We start from the raw sequence: 19480 nt of genomic DNA on the forward strand, positions 1-19480 counted from the left end.
TTTTACAAAGTAAAATGTCAACTCAGAAATTATTCTTGACACGGCAAAGCAAGGCCTGTCTGCATGGTTATCATAACAGTGGGAGGACATGAGATAGAATCGTGTTGTAAAATATGACAATACAATAAAACTGGTTGGTTTTCGGTGTTTGTATTTTAGTGATTTTACTTTTTGTTCTCACTGTCTCACCAGTGAGACCCTGGAGAGGCGTGACTGGAAGTAACAGCCCCCCAGATCTGAATACAAGTGGTGTTTTGTTATTGGTTTTCTGTGCTCATCATAGTATCCACGTGTGCACTTGGCACCAGGATACTCTAGGCCGCAGTTCGATGATGGACTTTATAGTTGTATCATGACACATCGTGGATAGGTGGAGGGAAAATTTCAAAGGCCTCCTCAATCCTACCAACATATCTTCCGATGAAAAAGCAGAGTCGGGGGACCCTGACATGGGCTCTCCCATCTCTGGGGCTGAAGTCACTGAGGCCATTAAAACGCTCCTCATTGGCAGGGCCCAGCAGCAAGACAGCAGGTTTGTCCTGGTTGACACGTCCCTGCAGCATCACATGGAAATTGTGTGCTCCAACTACAGTGGCTCACACTCCTCAGCCTCCCTGGTAAGGTCGATTCAGGGGTCCTGGTGAGGAGGGTCCATCGGACAGTCGAAGCATGGATTGAGAAGGAGCAGTGTGGAGATCCAGGGGACACTGGAGGGGCTACATCTCTCTGCTTGTCTGGGAACACCTTGGGATCCCCCGTGTGAGCTGATGAATGTGGCCAGGGAGAGGAAAATCTGGGCTTCCCTGCTTAGGCAGCTGACACCAGAGAAGAGAAAGGAAATGGATGGATGGATATTTTTTATTCTGCAAACTTTAAAACCAAAACAAAGCCACCCATCTTATTTCCATCTTAACGATTAAAAAAGAAAATACCTTATTTTGTTTGTTTGTTTGTTTGTTTGGTTTTTTTAATGAAAATCAAATAAACACTTATTTTTTGTTTATTAATGCTCACTTTTTAATGGACCAAAACACACACTGATCCAAGGTTTACACAAAATAAACAAAAGTTCTGGGTCACGTGACTTTTCAAATTAAGAAAAAAAAAAGTTAATTATCCGATTTTTTTAGTTTGGTTTCAGAACAAAAACAGGAAAAACAAGTTTGTTTTTTTTAGTTTTTTCATTCAAAAGGAAAACCTGGAAGTACACAGACCAACCAGCTCCTGTTTTAAATACGGAATTTCCTGAAAAGTATATGTTGGGCTATGTGAAGTGAGGGCAGAATAAGGCGTGAAAGAAATCAAAGTTTTGTCTTAAAGTCCACTCCAATAACCCTCAGCAGCAGTGCTGTCCAACATGAAAATCTCTTTAAGTAGAAAATAAAGGTCCTCCTGTCTCCTCGGGCTGCTGCAGTTCACAGCATCAGTCTTTGCTCTGGTTTCGTGAGTTGACCCACTCAGCCTTGCAGTCAGGATGTTGCTTTTACTAAGACTGCATGAATTCTTCTTTCCTGTCTTTTCCTGTCAGTAATTCCAGGCCGTGAAAGTGCTGGATAGCTGAATCTGAATGAGCAGCTATGCAGCGATAGCCCTAAGCACAGTGGGAGAGGGTCAGCTTCAGCAGTCCCTCCGAGTGCATCTTGTAGAGGAGTTTGAACTCAGCAGGCAGCTGATGGGACTCCTGCCATTTGGTGGTGAACTTGGTGCCCTTCTTGTCGTAGTAGTGGTAGGGCAGCTCCTTACCTGTGTTCGGGTCCCAGCCGAAGGGCCAGAAGCCGTAGAGGTGAATTTGGTCGCACATGGAGGACGCCAGCGTGTACATCAGGATCCCAGTGCTCAGGCGCTTCGGCGACAACTGCTTGGTTTTCCAGTAGCTGTTGAGTACAAGGTGAGAGTAACGTTACTAACAGTTTAGAGAGCTTAAAGACTGATCTCCTGATTTCTTCTCAGCACGATGTGTTAAACAACACAGTTTAAAGGCAACCAGTTTAACCCATAAAGCCATTTATTTCTAATTTTTGTCCACAGTATTTTATTTTAAGTAAAATATACTACCAGTAATACGTTTGGACACACTTAGCAATCACAGTAAAAGGTTGTGTCCAGACTGGCAGTGTACCCTGAACCCTTTTAATCTCAGTCAGCATCAGACATGATGTTTCCAGCCTTGGTGTCAGATTATGAGGCTAAAACGATAGAAATGATGTATCAACAGATATAGCAGCACAAAGGCCGACCAGAACAGCCAAGCATCTGCAAAGCACTCTCAAGTCTTGGCTTTCAGACAGACCATTAAACACAGAAAAAAGTCAAATGTGAGCAAAGAGAAAATTACTTTTTCAGCAACAACTTTTTCTGCTATTTTTGTGCTTCACAACATGCAAATAAAATTCTTTATAAAACAATAAACCAAGTATGAAAAACAACTAATCCCACCCTAACGCTAAAGTACTAAAGTACTAAAGTACTTTAAAGATTACATTGTAAACAGCATTCAGATAGTCATACAGGTAGAAAACTGAAGAAACACTTGTCAAGTTTTAAGGAAACATTTAGACTCATCAAAAGCTGCAGGATCATTGAGTTCTAAAAGAAAATCTATGGACATTATTAAATTAAATCAAGAAAAAATAAAATAAATAAGTGAAGCTAGTTACTGTTAACAAGCCAATCATTCCATCCAGGTGTGTTGAAGTAGGGTTAAAACATGCAGTGCCGTGGGTCCTGAGGACCAGGGGCCTCATTTATAAAGCTGCCGTAGGTACAAAAACTGGCGTACGCCAAATATAGTCAACTTTTTTATAAATCTGAAAGTTGAAGTGCGCAGCATTTGCTTTTTGCGCAGCAGGCACCACCTGTAGTTTGCTTTGCTATGCACAGTTTTATAAATAAGGCCCCAGGACTGAGGAACACTGTTCTAGAAGAAATCTAGCAGAAGAAATGAGATTTTTCTGAAACTCTGTCACCTGCATGACATTTGAGAAATCTGCTTCCTTGAGAATAAAGACTGAAACCTGTTCATTTAAATGCTCACAAACCTTCAGACCAACATTATTTTTACAGCAAGAAAAGAAATAAAATAAATATAATGAAACAGGGGGTTGTAAAAGATGCTACTGCTCTAGTTCTCTCCCATCATACATATATTTGCTGAATTGAGGTAAATAAAAGGAAAAATCTTCTGATTTTCTAAGTGATTATTTAAATAATTTAAACATGAATTTCAGTAGAAGTTAAAAAAGAAGAAACTGCTCTTTCTGTAACATTGCAGCTGCTTTCATCATGCAGTGCTGCTCTGCAGCATCACAGAGGGGGAAACTCTCCAAACTGGCCACAACAAAAGCGTCTCAGAGTCCTCAAGGTGTGGAAATCCCTCTGAGCTGCCTTAAAGTGGTAATTCTTCCAGGACAGGTAGATTTAACAGGACTGATGAAGATTAGGTCGCTGTGCGAGCAGCCTACTCTAAGCACCAGACTTAAATCCCTCTCAACACACACAGTTACAGTTGTGTGCCATTCCCTTCACTAAATAGCTGTTTCCAATAATCCGGCTTTGCAGCCTAAATCTCCTCTTTGCCGTAAACATAAAGCAAAGCTTTACACAATACAAACACGTGTTCGTTTCCACGAATGTCCACAAACAGGATAAACATACAGAGGGGCATAATGGGAATCTGATTAAAAGCCCCTTCATTACCACGACCGCATTCATGATACCTGGAATAGTCAGAACGCTCAACGTTGGGTCGTTTTAAGATTAAAATTATTCCTGAAAACATTAAATGATGATCCTGTTGGAGTCATTTTTTGCAAAAACAGTCTTGTTCTAACCCATAAGAACCCTTATTGTCACATACATTTTCTGAGACATTTTGCTTCAATTTATGGTAAAAAAAACTTTGCTCCAAATCCTATTGAACACAATCTGATACTTGTCTTCTGTCCCCTAATAGATACCCAGAAGCAGAAAACCACATTATAATATTTTTAATATATCACATGGTAATAACTGGTAGATATCCCTCCCCAAAAAAATGTTAATTCTTTTGTTGCATGTTGTTTAAGGGCCAAATAAAGACCTCGTATTTCTAAATTGGACTCTTTTTTTTTACCATTTTTTTCAAGGGTTGGGCCTTAATGGGTTAAGAGATTAAAAACAGGTCTTATCAAACCCTCTGGGGTCTTTGGTAATAGTTGACAGTTTTTAACTAATTTTGTTTTTACCTTTATTTCAGCGTTGTTCGGTATAATTCTTTTCAGCACATCCTAACATGATTTTTCTTTTTGACATCTTGTATTAACACACTGGATAAAAAATTACACATTAAACAAAATCAAGTAGAAAAAAGTTTGATGAACATGTTTGGGATTAAACTTCACTAAAAAGTCAAACCAAACAAAAGTCAGATTTATTTTTAGAACTTCAAATGTAACTACAAATAGTTTTAAAACTTGTGTACAAATCTAGTAAACAACACAATTACACTCTCTGCCCAAAAAACAAGTCACCACCTGGATTTAACGAAGCAAGCACAAACCTCCTGATGGATAAGCTTCTGTTTTCTTAAACAACCAGTGGAAAGACACATCTCGTGGTTGTGGAAAAGATGTCAGCTGGTTAAGAAAAGCCATCATTGTCATCGGGTGATCAGAGTGAAGTGACTTAGCTGCCTCTGTTCTGAGCCACAAACTCATTTGACTGACCAGGATATTCCCAGATATCCCAAATATTCCATGAAAGTAGTTAAAGTAGTTGAAGAAGAGCCCCTTTCTTTTTCTTTTTATGGATGTCCACCATAGCTGTTGTTTCTGTTCAGGGCAACAATGTTTTCTACTCAGTTACAACCATGACTAACGTACCTTACGTACCTCAGGCAACACAAAACAGTCTATTTTAAGTGGCTGAAACCAACCAATGAAAACATGTCTGACGTTGTTTTGTTTTTCTTTTTGGGGTGGGGCAGGGGCTTCAAAGGACTGCTTCAGATTAAATTTTTTAGTACTCGACATTTCCTTTGCACAGCTTCGAACGCACCATGCTGGCTCCTAGTGCTGGTTGATATATTGGTTCAAACAAACATCGCAACAGTGGGAACGTGGCACAGCATGTTTGAGGGGGGGCCTTTTTCACTGCTACGCCGCTTCACGTTCAAAAACGAACTTGATGACACAGAAAGAAGGAGCCATATCTGTTGTCTGCAGATATTTTGGTTTTAAAAGGTCAGACATGGAGCAAACTACTGAAAATGGTGTCGAGCTAACACAAGCAATTTGCTGCTCCACCTTAGCCACAAACATGCTTTTGAGTGCCAAGAATTTACGGAACTAAGATCAGCACTCTCCACATCCTCAGGTAAAACTGAAAAAGATGGAGGACATTCCAGTCAGATGTCCCTTGTAGACATGTTTGCTAGAGGTGGATGGAGATAACCAACGGCATCATAATCCATGCAGCTAACGTTGGTTCTACTAGAACTGTGGTGTTTTTTTGTTTTTTTTGTTTTTTTGTTTTGTTTTGTTTTGTTTTTACAACGTACCCCAGACAGCAGACACATTTGAGCCTACCCTGGGCTGTTTGTCCCTTCTGGCTCAGTTACAGTACTGGCAAGCGACTTATGGGCCACATGTGGTCCAGATGTCATTAGCCGGGATGGACGTAACGAGTGTGTTGTGACAAAACCCTGTGATATATCATTTTGGTCATACTGCCAAAGCTACTTGCTCCAACAACCTAACATACACATCAGTATCTTCTATGGGCAGTCCTATAATAACATATTTAACAACCCCTGATATGTTGCTATTATATTGTATAGTTTAGTGTTAATATGCTGTTTGATGGTTGTATAATATGTGGATGCTTTTTAGTGTGACGTAACTTACTTGTTGATATATTGCATGATGTTCCCTGGCCAAGCCAGCTGGACCTTCAGCTTCCCTCGATGTTCCACGAAGAAATCCACCAGCGTTCTCGTCACCGTGGCTGATGTGTGGAAGAAAAATGCTGGGATCCAAAGGATGGCACCATCCAGCTTCTTCAGGCTCAGGAAGAAGTTATTCCTGTCCTGAACAGTCAGTAAATTATTGTAGTATTTCTCCAGGATACTAGGGTTAAAGGTAGTCATGTTGGTTCGACGCCCAACGTCCTTCTTGAAGACCTCTGTTGGTGCAAAGTTGCAGCGGAAAACAAAGTCAAATTTCTCAATCTGCGCACCGCAGTGCGAGCCGGTAAGGATGCCACTGTTGCCAATCACAGCGCAGACGTTGTAGTGTTTGTTGAGGATCGGCGAGACCTCAGGTAGGAGTGAGTGGAAGTTCTCACCGATGGAGTAGACGTATTTGTGACTGGAGTAGTCGTAGTGCATCAGCTGTCCGACTCTAACAGTGTCTCGAATCAGCGTGAAGTTGTGGGGGACGTCGATGTATTGAGATATCTCCTTCCTGCAAGACATCACTGCCACTTTATAATAAGCTTTCACAGTGCAGATTGTATTCAATCTATGTTTTTCCAAGCTGTTGTATATGTCTCAAGACAAAAAGATCCTCAAATTAACATCAAAACCTATGCAACGAATTACTTTATTTCAGGTACATATACACACAAAAACCAAAGACATTTATTTGATTTTAAAGCCTGATGGGGCATTGTGTAGCCAATGCCATGTGTTTATCATCAGGGAAATTATTACAGGAGCCTCTATATACTTACGTTCTACAACTTCATTAGATCCACCTGATTAAGTGCTTGTTAACCCAAATATCTAATCAGCTAATCACATGGTAGCTCAGTACAGTCACGCTTGCAGACAAGGTCAAGATGAAAGCTCGACTTTGAATCAGTGTCTTTGTAACCTCTTAATATTCATACTGTAAGATAAAAAACTTTAATAAATGCAGACTTCAAACCAAAGCCTCCCAATATGTCAACAAATAAATTGTTTACTTACGTCTAAAATATTTTTGATTTTGTTCTCTTTTGGGCCTTAAGACCGTGTCAAAATAAGTGTTAGATTTCTGTGGATTCAACATCAACATTTCAACCTGCAAGAGAACTAAAAGTGTAAGAGTGCCAGTCACATGGTGGTAACTAAACACATTTAGTCATGCAGACAACTTGCTGAAGTTAAACTCAGAATCAGAATGAGGAAGAAAGGGCTTTGAAGTGACTTTGAACGTGGCATGAATGTTCGTCTAAGTGTTTCAGAAACTGCTGATCTGCTGGGATTTTCACACACAGAGTTTACAGAGAACGGTCTGAAACGAGAAAATGTTTCATCTGCAACATTCAGATGGTCAGAATTAGGTGGAAACATCATGAAAACATGGATCCATCCTGCCTTGGATCAACATTTCAGGCTGCTGCTGGTGTAATGGTGGGGGGATATTTTCTTGGCCCACTTTGGGCCCCTTAGTACCAACGTGGCCTGGTTTAACCAGCACAGCCTACCTGAGTATTGTTCCTGACCATGTCCATCCCTTTATGACCACAGTGGAGCATCTTCTGATGCTACTTCCAGCAGGATAATGCACCATGTCACAAAGCTCAGATCATCTCCACCTGCTTTCTAGAACATGACGATGAGTTCACTGAACTCCAATGTTCTCCACAGTCACCAGATCTCAGTCCAGTAGAGCAGCTTTGGGATGTGGTGGAACGAGAGATTCTCATCATGGATGTGCAGCAATTGTGTGTCAATTTGGAGCAAAACCTCTGAGGAATGTTTCCAGCATCTTGTTCAATCTGTTTAAAATGACCACTATCAAATGCACCCCTATGCTTACAAAGAAATATATGAAAAAATGTGCCACAGAATAGTTCTTTAGTTTATTGTCATTTTGAGAACCATTGCTTTTAGGGCTTTTGGATCGATTAGACCGTGTCATAGTTGGAAAAAATGCTGTGTGCTTGATTAAACTATTGCTTCATTTACTGTAATAGCTTCAATCTAAATATGAATTATTTTGCCTTTTAATTTTGTTTTCAGAGTATTATTTTCTCCCAAATTTCCCTGAGGGCTCTCTGAAGGGATTAATAAAGTATTTCTATTCTATTCTATTCCTGGTGGAGGATGGTGCTCTAATGAATGCCTTTTGCTCCAGCAGGTATTGGCAATGTGAACTGAACCAAGCAGGTTTTTGGTGTGGGGAAAAGGAATATATATATATATATATATGTATATATATATATATATATATATATATTTTTTTTTTTTTTTTTTTTAACTCACATAGTAAAATGAGCTCTGGCATTGATTGCCGCAGAGGTTTTGTGCTCCACCAAAACCTTGAAAAACAGTGAACACCTTCAAAAATACCATTGGTGTTTGGTATAGCACACAAACATGTGGGGGGCATTCAAGCCATTTCATGTTTCTCCCCTAATAAAAATACAGTTTAAAAAAGTATTAACTTGACATGACAGGAAAGAAAAAGTAAGTTTTTTTCAAACATGAAATTTAGCCCTTCACAACCCCTCATGAGGAGCTCCTTCATCTTGAGCCCCTCATTTCTTAAGCTGTTCTACTCAATGATCCAGTACCAGAACATAAAAAGCTGACTGGAAAAAAGAAACCAGAGTGATCAACGATCTAACGCCAGAACAAAGAATACTTCAGGGAAAATGAATAAATAAAAGGTCATGTTACAATTAAGTACATTAGCTCACACAAGAATGGCATCAGGACAACGAGATGGGGAATGAAAACCTCTGCTTCATCTGTAATTAAAGAACATGTAGTCTGTACATTGAGCTGTACAGCGGGTGCTGAATTATTGGTAAAGGGAAATGCAGATGCAGAGAATGGTACAGTACTTTCACACACAGTCGTAAACCGGAAGCACTCAATGAGCGCACTGCCATTGTAACTTTTTATTTGTTTTTTTTTTAATGATTAATGGCATTATTTTTTAGTTAAAAGCTCTAATGACAAAATGATTGTCATCTCCCCATAGCAAAGATTCCTTTGAAAAATTCCTGGATGTAGGAAGTGATCCGGATCACGGCCCAAAGTCTCATCACTTGTTTCCTGAAAATTTCATCCAAATCTGTCCATAAATTTTTGAGTTACATTGCTAACAGGCAGACAGACAATCCAAAGCTGCTGAATACACGACCTCCACCTTGGTGGAGGTAAAAATACCCAAACTGTGGCTGTTGTGGCTTTCACCTCATCCAATAAGGGATCAAAACTTGGACTAAAATTTATCAAAATGTTTTCCAACCCAAACAGTTTAATAGCACAAGCCATTTGACTTCAAATGAACTGGTGTAGATGATATATTTTCATGTGAATGCTGTGTAATTTTCTGTTTCTGAGACAGTGCAAATGCTTTTTGCTCACGAAACAGAAACATTTTCACAACTACAGTAACGCTCAGTGCTGTAAGTGCTAAAAGCCTGTTTGACTTTCAGGATCTTCAAAATCCACCGCAGAGGTTGGAGAGGGACATTGTGTGTGTGTGTGTGTGTGTGTGTGTGTGTGTACCTCAGCTGTATAAAAGCAGTGCTGTTGTAACTCCATTTAGAGGAGTTCTGCAGGTCCTCGCTGAGAACGTTGGTGAGAGAAGTAATAGCTGGATCCAGATGTTTCATCGCCGTCTGGGAGCTACACAGAGGAGGAAGTGACATGCAGGTTAACTTCTTGTATGAGGAGTTGGCCAGCCTCCCTCAGCTGCACTTAAAAGGTTTTGAGAAGCATTTTAGCTCTTTTAAATATAGATTTATTGGAAATGCAAAAACATTTATCAGCTCTGAACATTATTAAAGATATTTGGTGTAACTAAAACAAATGTAAGCAGTCAGGGAATCAGACAGGTTGTTAGAAACAGTTCAGCAAGACAATAAAACCTGCTTCAATTGGATGCTAGACTTTACTCCAAGTCTGAGACAAAACTGCATTTATTTGTTAAGCAATAATCAGGCATTGATAGTTTCTAATATCTAAATTTGAAACTGGTGAAAAAATTGTAAAACCCCAAATTAAAAAATAAAAGTTGGGATGCTGAGTAAAATGTAAATAAAAACAGAATGCAGTGGTCATAAGATCTCATCAACCCATATTTCATCCCCAGTAGAAAATAAACAACATCAGATGATGAAACTGAGACATTTTACCATTTCATGGAAAATATGAGCTCATTGTGAATCTGATGGCAGCAACACATCTGTAAAAAGTAGTTCCAGGGTGATGTTCAGCATGGTGTAAAAAGTAGTTCCATGGTGATGTTCAGCACGGTGTAAAAAGTAGTTCCATGGTGATGTTCAGCATGGTGTAAAAAGTAGTTCCAGGATGATGTTCAGCATGGTGTAAAAAGTAGTTCTAGGGTGATGTTCAGCATGGTGTAAAAAGTAGTTCTAGGGTGATGTTCGGCACGGTGTAAAAAGTAGTTCCAGGATGATGTTCAGCATGGTGTAAAAAGTAGTTCCTGGGTGATGTTCGGCATGGTGTAAAAAGTTCCAGGATGATGTTCAGCATGGTGTAAAAAGTAGTTCCTGGGTGATGTTCGGCACGGTGTAAAAAGTAGTTCCAGGGTGATGTTCGGCACGGTGTAAAAAGTAGTTCCAGGGTGATGTTCAGCATGGTGTAAAAAGTAGTTCCAGGATGATGTTCAGCATGGTGTAAAAAGTAGTTCCTGGGTGATGTTCGGCACGGTGTAAAAAGTAGTTCCAGGGTGATGTTCGGCACGGTGTAAAAAGTAGTTCCAGGGTGATGTTCGGCATGGTGTAAAAAGTAGTTCTAGCGTGATGTTCAGCATGGTGTAAAAAGTAGTTCTAGGGTGATGTTCAGCACGGTGTAAAAATATCTGGGAAGTGAGGAGACCAGTTGCTGGAGTTTTAGGAGAGGAATGTTGTCCCATTCTGGTCTGATTCAGGATTCTAGCTGCTCTACAGTCCTGGACCTTGGTTGCTGGATTTCTGCTTCCATGATGCTCCGGATGTTGTGTATTGGTGAAAGGTCTGGACTGCAGGCAGGCCAGTTCAGCAGCTGGACTCTTCTCCTGTGAAGCCATGCTGCTGTGATGGATGCAGGATGTGGTTCAGCATCGTCTTGCTGAAACCTGCAAGGCCTTCCCTGAAAGAGACGTTGTCTGGATGGGAGCAGATGTTGCTCTAAAACCTCCATGTACATTTCAGCATTGATGGAGCTTCACAGATGTGGAAGCTGCCCACGTCATAGGCACTAATGCAGCCCCATCCCATCAGAGATGCAGCTTTTCACCTGTCCACTGATAAAAAGCAAGAATGAAGTCTTCCTGATCCCATTCAGTAATTTTCTAGTAGAGAATCATGTCTGTTTTTGATGCAGTGCTGCTTGAGGACCCCAAGATCACCAGCATCCAGTTGACCTTCAGGCTTGTCCCATGCACACAGAGATTCCTCCTGATTCTCTGAATCTTTTGATGATCTTCAAAGTTTTTGCCATTTTACATTAAGGAACATTTTTCTGTATTTGTTCAACAAATTTTAGATCCAGTTTGTTTTAGGTTGGTGAACCTCTTCCCATCTGAGAGACTCTGCCTCTCTGAAATGCTCCTTTTACACCCAGTCATGTTACTGACCTGTTGACCGTTAACCTAACTAGTTGTCAAATGCTCCTCCAATTGTTTTTAATTCATGCAAATTAGTTTTCCTGCCTTTGTTTTCCCTGTTCCAACTCTTTACAGATGTGTTGCTGCCATCAGATTCTAAATGAGCTAATAAAAGGTAAAATGTCTCTGATATGTTGTTTGTGTTCTGTTAGGAATAAATATGAGTGGATGAGATTCGCTTATCATTTAATTCTGTTTTATTTCAAATAAGAACTGTAAGTCAACAGTAAACCACAAACTAATCTTGAAACTATGATGGATATTCAAAATTCATACTTTCAGAAATAATTTTATTTTCACTTTTACTTTCTTTAACCTTTATTTTTCTTCCAGCTCATTTCATTTATAACCTGTCTGATTATCTGCTTGTATGCGTCAGTGACCCAGACCCACACTGATTAAGGGCCAAATTTAATTATAAACTACATTATAAATTCTTATATGAATTCAGATTAAAATTACAAAAGTTGAAAAAGTGTCATATAAACAACAGAGAAAATTAACTTTTTTTGTCTGATGCTAAAATGCCTTCAAAAACACATGCAAGTCTTTCAAGGAGCTTTTTAACAAATGAGCTGTTGCTTTAATCAGCAGCAGTAAAAATTAAGTTTCATTTACACAGTCAGCTCAGTGTAAATGCAGGCTTTCAGTGACTTTCCAGTATGTGAATAAATCTAATTTATTCTAAAATAAAATAAATCAAAAGCTACTGAGAAATTAGCAATAAGGCCATTCTCTTTTGGCAAATATGTCCATCTTAACAAGTTTTTAAAAACATAATATGAGGCTCTGTGTGGAGTAAAATGTTGTTTGTCCAAATTCAGCTCTGAACATCTTCAGAATGTGTAAAGAAATTTTACAATAACAGTTGGAAAGAAGTTAATATTCTTGTTAGGATGGACAATTTTTGCATTGCTTTAAGCCTTAACTCCCATTTCCTTTTAATAATAATCCCCATGAGAGATTATTAAACTAAGCCTTAATCTGGTAGAATACTCTGTAAGATTTTATGATTTTTCCTTTCAGAAAGACAGAGTCTAGTCTAGATATAAAAACAACTTTTCAACTGAGCACAGAGGCAAATGTACTTTAATCGTAATGCAAATGTGGTTCATACACAGGCCTGAGATACACTACTTAGATTAATGCAAAGATGAAAAACAGAGGAAATTTGATTGTCTAGCTACACCAAGAGAGTAAAAACTAATCAGCCAATCATACGTGGTATCTTGATTACAGAGCAGTCAGATATAGAAATGTTAAAATGAATGTTTTTTTTTTTAATAACTTAAAGTTTATCTTGCATGAACCAGTTTGGGGGAGTTTACACCATTAGAAGTAATTTACAATGTTCCACAGTGTGGCATTTAGAGATATAGAGCCAAGCATGTGTAAAACAAACTGATAAAATTATAGTTTGGTTTAAATGTAGTGGGGGGCAGACCTCTGTAAGACAGTTTGTGTTACAGCAGAAATCCATCCTGGTAGACGGACCAGTGAAAGACCAGTTAGGAAGGACATGGCGTTGAAAGAGGATCAGAAGATTGAGTTTGGAATCTCACTCAGTATTTGGATCTTACTTTAATCAAAATACTTACAGATAAGTATGTTTTTTCATTTTTTTATTGTGTGTGTAAAAATTCATGTCAGTTTGAAACCATGAAGATCATTTAAAATTTCTATTACTGCAACTTCTATTACTACATGCTGCAAGCTGAGTCCAGTACAAGCTGTGATTATGTGACATTATCATATTATGAGGAGTACTCCTCCGCAAAATGAGGTATAAAAGAAAATTAGGAAATGAACAGATTTTTTTTTTCATGCTGTTTTGAAATCAACACAATAGCATTCAAATTTGCCAGAGCAAGTTCAGTGGCTTAGACTCAACTTTGCTTCATGAAACAAACAGTTGGCTGCAGGTTCCAGCTCACCTAAAGAAAACTGAAGCAAAAAAGCTGCTTTCACTAGAAAAATAAATACAGAGGCCGAGAACATGGATGAGACAGGCATACAGATAAAGCGCCAGATAGACAGATGGATGGACAGACAGACACATAATAGCGGAGAAAAAGAAGAACATATTGCATCCCTGCATTTGTAATGGAAACATCCTCACTCTGTATTCACCTCAGGTCAGGTTTGCGAGGTGGCCTCTCACTGCAGCAGGGGGTTAAAAAAAAACAAAAAAAACAAAACCATATTTAACTGACCCAGTTTTATATTTATCATTAGTTAACTGACACTAATGGACTTAAAATGAAATCAGAGACATGATATGAAAATCCAGCATGCAAATTGTACAGTACATTTCAAATACTATACTGTATGCACTGATGCTAAAATAAAAAACGTATAATAAAGCTCTAGTAGCACAGAGGCTGCTGAGTGCTAATATCTAAGCCAACAAGATCTTATGACAAATTGTAAATTATCTACGTTGGTCCAATATGTCCAGCAGTTTTACAACAAAGCCTCAACACTTGTCCAATACTTACATTCTTTTTTTCCACCGTTCTCTACTAGGACCTCATTAAGCCCTATCCGCAACTCCTTAAAGTAACATATTGAATCCAGTTTTTTGCAAGTTTCCCAAGCTATTTTCTACTTTGCACATAAAGCTTATAATTGCAGATAGAAGTTAAAAACATTAACTACAATTTCTGTAAAGACCATCCAGTTTTTACTTTGTCCCATGTGCACAGAGATTCCTTCTGATTCTATGAATCTTTTGATGATAGTGCACACAATGGATCAGGGATGTCCTGCTCCCGTCCTCAAGGTTTCCTGTAGGTTTTAAATGTCTCTCTGATCCAACACACCTGATTCAAATTAAATGTCTATTCCCAACAGCTTGCTGTGAATTTCTACCCAAGCATGTTGACCTGTCAATCTGATTTGGGTGTACTACAGCAGGAAGCATCCAAAACCTGCAGCACAGCGACCATTGAGGACCGACTTTGAACTTTATGTTGAGGATTATTTTTCGTGAACCTCCACCCATCCTTACAGCTGAGAGAGTTTGCCTCTGTGAAATGTTCCTTTTATACCCGGTCATGTTACTGACCTGTTGCCAATTAACCTAATTAGCTGTCAAATTTTTCTCCATAATTTGTGCCAATTATATTTTCAGCCTGTTGTTGCACCTGTTCCACCCACTGTGTAGCCTGATGGAGCAAACAGAGTAGTACTACCGGAAACCGAGGGGGCAGTGTTGAGCAGAATAGCTGACATGCGACCTGCGAAAAGTACAAAAAAGAAGCTATGATGTATTTAATAGCCGCACAGACCACCAGTTTACAGCTCTGCCTCTTTTTAAGTACACTATCATGAGTTCATCCATCGTCACCATGTTTGTTATTGTCTAAATCTGATGTCGGAACTCGAAGGTGAACTTTGTACTGTCCTTTGGTCAATGTATTCGTTAACAACCCTGCCAACGTAAAAGCTCAAAATTATGAGGGCAGTGACATTTGAAACAGATGTACTTCCTTACATACATCTTTACCTGTGTGTTCACAAAATCAGGTGTGCATACAGGTAACTGCTGCTTCATCTCTTAGTTAATAGGACTCATTTCCTGGTTGAAAATGAGTCAAAGTCAAATTAAGATGAATAGTGCATTGGGTGTCAAAATTGTCTCAAAAGCAGTAATGATTTTGAAGCTTTTGAATAAAGGAAGGTTTGGAAGACCAGTAGTTTTTCCTGCACAATGGTGTGTTTGTGGACAGGAAGGTCATGAAAAGAACAAACACCCCACACATCCTCAGGAACCACTGTCACAAGAGCAAAAGTATGAATTCCATGTGATTAAACTAACCCTACAATATGTCCACCAGCAGAGCGTTTTCCTCACATGCTCCTCCACACCTAACTCATTTAAAGAGCAACCTTGGCCTGTGGTGACAGTGAGAGAGAAGGAAAAGGATTAAAGGTGGGAGGAAAATTAATGTGGCTTTCATGTTGTAAATCATGGTGGCCAAGGACGGCTCTCTGGCCTCCAGAGCATCAAGACAGATGTTGTTCTAGCTTCAGGACTCACACCTGATCCAACATGTTGGACTAAAAACATTTAAAGAGCACAGGTGATGCACAGGTCTGAAAGAAACCTGGTGCAACTTGTCTGAAACTGTGTGTGCAAAGACGATTAATAAAATGCAAATTGAATGGACGGAAGGATGTAAATCTGGTGGGAAAGAAATAGGGAAGAGGTCCTCCACATCTCATTCCACTGCAGGTGAGATATTAAAAAAGCTCTGTACTTCAGCATATTGTGAAACAGATTGTACTAGCACTAATTCCAACAGCTCAACAGAAAAGTCATTTTAACCACTGCAGCTTATTTTTTCTTTCTTTTTTTAGCAGCAGTCCTACACAGATGTTTCACATTAACAACCCACCAGAGGGTTAAAGAGTATAATCCCCCCCATAGAAATGTCCAACATTTGCAGGAGGCATAAGCTAACAAAGAACAAAAGAGCAAGCAAATTACAAGAGAAATATTTGGTGAGTGGAAGAGATATTCCCACAAACTCACAGTAATTGACTCTGGTGTTGTATTGATGGAATTAGTGATTCAGATATGCACATTTTAGTGCAAATATCACACAACACTGATAACTTTAACTCACTCAAATGATAGATTTCATGTTTGAACCTGTAATGTAAGAGTGACTTTATGACTGACTGTGTGCACAACCCCAAGAATTTATAAATGAAATTAAAAACAGGAAAAAAATCTACTTAACAGATTTCTTGGGTGATTTTTGTTGCTTTAAATAAGCAGCAAGCAGACGTATCTAACGCTGTGATGAATAAGCTGATGTAGTTCATAGCTGTGGGATTAAGTGACAGATGCCCTGTGTTTCTTTGTTTGTGTGTTTCTTTAGGCTGATGCGCATACACACCGACTGGAACACGGACATGTGCCACATTTAAATCAATTCATTCAAGCAAAGCTGTCAACTTTGCTTAACTTTATCACCAAACCAAAATCCCCCTTTGGAAGCAGAAGATGGGAACCAGTGAGCCTGAACATATGATGCATTTACTGTGAATTTAGCAATAAGAAACTGGTAGTGAGACAGAAAACGTAAACATGAACCAAAACACTGCTGAAACATTTGCTGCTGTCCTTCACTCTGGATTGAATGAAAACATCCATCAAGCAAACACTTAATAGTAGCTGTAAGGCAGAGGATATACTTGCCTTACATGTGTTTATTATTGATTCCCGTATGTATTTTGGGTTTGTTTTTACACATCCCAGAATATAATGTTATGCTTTTCCAAGCTGCAGTATGGAATAACTAGTAGGGGTAGTGCAGGGCCAGCTCATTGATTGGCCAGGACTTAAAAATGGCTTGTTTACAACAAATAAACAATGGGGCAACAATAAAGTTACGCAGTCTTGTTTCTTCATTTTTGTTTTTTTGGTTTTATTTTGGTGTTAAAACCAAATACAATTTTTACACAAATCTATCGAGTGTGAGCAGCAGGAAAGGCAGCGAGCTATCTGGCATGTTCATCCTACTTCATTTCCTCTCTGTGGTTCATTGGATAGTCGGTTTGCTTTCCCACTGCAAGCGAATCGCACCAGCATTCACTTGCAAGTAAAACCAAGCAGATCACAGTTCGCTTCTTCGGTTCACCAGGATGCAAACACACGTTCACACTGTTCCAAATGAACCGTGGAAGTGGACCAGGGTTTGCTTAAAGTGGATCACAAAGCGTCAGTGTTAATGTGCCTTTAGTCAAATGAAATGAACATGATAGTTGAACATATTCTAAAAATAAGGACTGAAGGTCTAAATTGATCAAGCCTGCATGAAATCATGTCGATCTATAGAAAACATCACAACTTCTTTATGTGTGATTGGATTCTCATTGCAGTCTTTGCTGAGTCCTCGTGAGGTGATTAACAGCTTTCTTTTCTTTCTATAACATGATGGGAAATTATAGGGAGAATGAGAAAAAGCAAAGAACACAGATATCATTTCCTTCCTATTTGGCTGTACTCCGTGACCACATGCACCCTTTGTAAGGTCTATTTTTCTTACAGTGATTGACCTGCAGTAAAAACACAGCAGGCCTTTGACAGCAGAGGCCTCCAGCAGGTTTAATGAGCCATTAACAGTTACTTTACGAACATTTCACACAGGTATGACATGCTTTTTGGTTGCTTCATCCTGAAAACAAAGATGATTAATTGTTTGCCTGATGTTTTCTACTCTATAATATACAGAAGCACAACTGAGGAAGCCTGCTCCTGAAATTAATCAATCCAAACACTCAGGTCTTGTGAGGCAAACCATGACCAGCACAAGTGCAGATCTACAGCCTGGCCTGGACTCACCGAAAACCTGCATGAAACATGTACATCCTGGGTCCTCCATTGGGTCCATATCTGGGGGTGCCGAGCAGGAAGTCCTTCTTGATGGACACGTAGCTGATGAGCGACAGGATGAGCAGTGCCACACTGAATATGATGAGTCCCAGCGCGCTGGCGATCCGCACCATCCTGCCTCTCTGCGGGCAGCTGCCCCCCCGGATCATCAATCAGTGACCGGCCAGGTTGAGGGGAGAGCGAGCACCGAGGCGCACCGCATCAGCGACAAAACGAGACGGAGACGCGGGCGCAGAATTCAGAGCTCCACGTGAGAGGAAGGAGCAAGTGCTGCGACTAGAAGCAGGAGTGGGGTAAGCAAGAGGCCGCAGAGAGGAAGCACGGATTTTTTACGCTTTTAGCAGGCCTAGTGGTCATGAAGCAGACAAATTCTTCTTGAGGAGGAGTGGTAAGAGGGAGGTCGCACTTTTCCTGCCGATTTAATCACCGGTGTGGCGGAGATGTGACGATTTATCTGAGAAAAAGACAGCAAAGGAAACAAATGTGACGCACTGACAGTCCCATGTATTCCAGATTGGAAAGCGAAAATAGAGAAGAGGGGAGGTCATGGAGGTTTTTTTTTTCTGTAGACGTTAAAGAGTCAGATTACAGCCGGTTTCATAACCGCAAGGTGCAGAAACGAGGCTGCGACGCGCAGCATCCGGCGGAGAGAAGATGGATGCGGCTCCCTCTCCTCATCTGCATCCTGGGCGTCTATCTCCTCCTCTCCTTTCTCTCTCCGGTAGCGCAGGCTAATTAATGAAGCCGGGGTGTCGCTTTAAGGGACGCAGCTCTTGTATCGAGGTAATCAGATAAACAACAGCAGCAGCATCCGAGGCGGAGCTCTGCTTCCTGGCGGAGGCACAGAGCCGCAGAGAGAGAGAGGAAACCTGCCGCATCACACCGACCAGGTGGCCAGCAGGGACATGCGGTGTCAGCTTGTGCTCAGATATCCCAACAGTAACTCTTTTCAGCTCATATCAAAGCAGAAAGCTGTTTGATTGTTCCTAACATTACACCTCTGTGAAGACGTGGCATATACTAAGGAATAAACAGTTTAATTATTTTTAGTTTATGTATTTGGCAGGGCCGTTCCTAGCTCTGTGGAGTCCCTGTGCAAGATGCTGTTTGGGGACCCCTCGTTTGCCCAACCATGATGGAGAGCTACTTAATCTCAGTGGTTCCCAACCTACTTTCCTTGAGGACCCCCTTCATGCAAATACCATAAAGCCATGGACCCCCTGCCTCAACCCAAGCAGAAACCATGCTTGGTTTTATGCTTTCAAAAGGGAGATTTGCACCATAAATAATGTATTCTGATTGATTCCTGTCCTTTGATAGAGCCAAAGTTAAATTAACAACACAAACCCTTTATTTTTTTTCTTAAAATAGAGACAGTGTGTGGACATTGATCACAACTAGTCTGAATGTTCAAAGGGAGAAAAAGACAATCCTCATGTCAATAAAAAAACAGATATTGAGTGTTTTTTTTAAGTATATAAGATGG

The 19480-nt window shown here is 40.0% G+C and overlaps 1 protein-coding gene across 1 annotated transcript; it reads right to left on the bottom strand.

Moving 5' to 3' along the window:
* Positions 1–1025: 1025 nt before the first annotated feature.
* On the bottom strand, positions 1026–19215 carry st8sia3 (ST8 alpha-N-acetyl-neuraminide alpha-2,8-sialyltransferase 3). Its single transcript, XM_041970996.1, is given in 5 exon segments — positions 1026–1874; positions 5883–6440; positions 9485–9604; positions 17944–18145; positions 18148–19215. Coding segments are annotated over 5 exon segments (1212 nt in total). The 5' UTR covers positions 18197–19215; the 3' UTR covers positions 1026–1591.
* Positions 19216–19480: the final 265 nt, after the last annotated feature.

The sequence above is a fragment of the Melanotaenia boesemani genome, chromosome 19 (assembly GCF_017639745.1).
Source record: "Melanotaenia boesemani isolate fMelBoe1 chromosome 19, fMelBoe1.pri, whole genome shotgun sequence".
NCBI lineage: Eukaryota > Metazoa > Chordata > Actinopteri > Atheriniformes > Melanotaeniidae > Melanotaenia > Melanotaenia boesemani.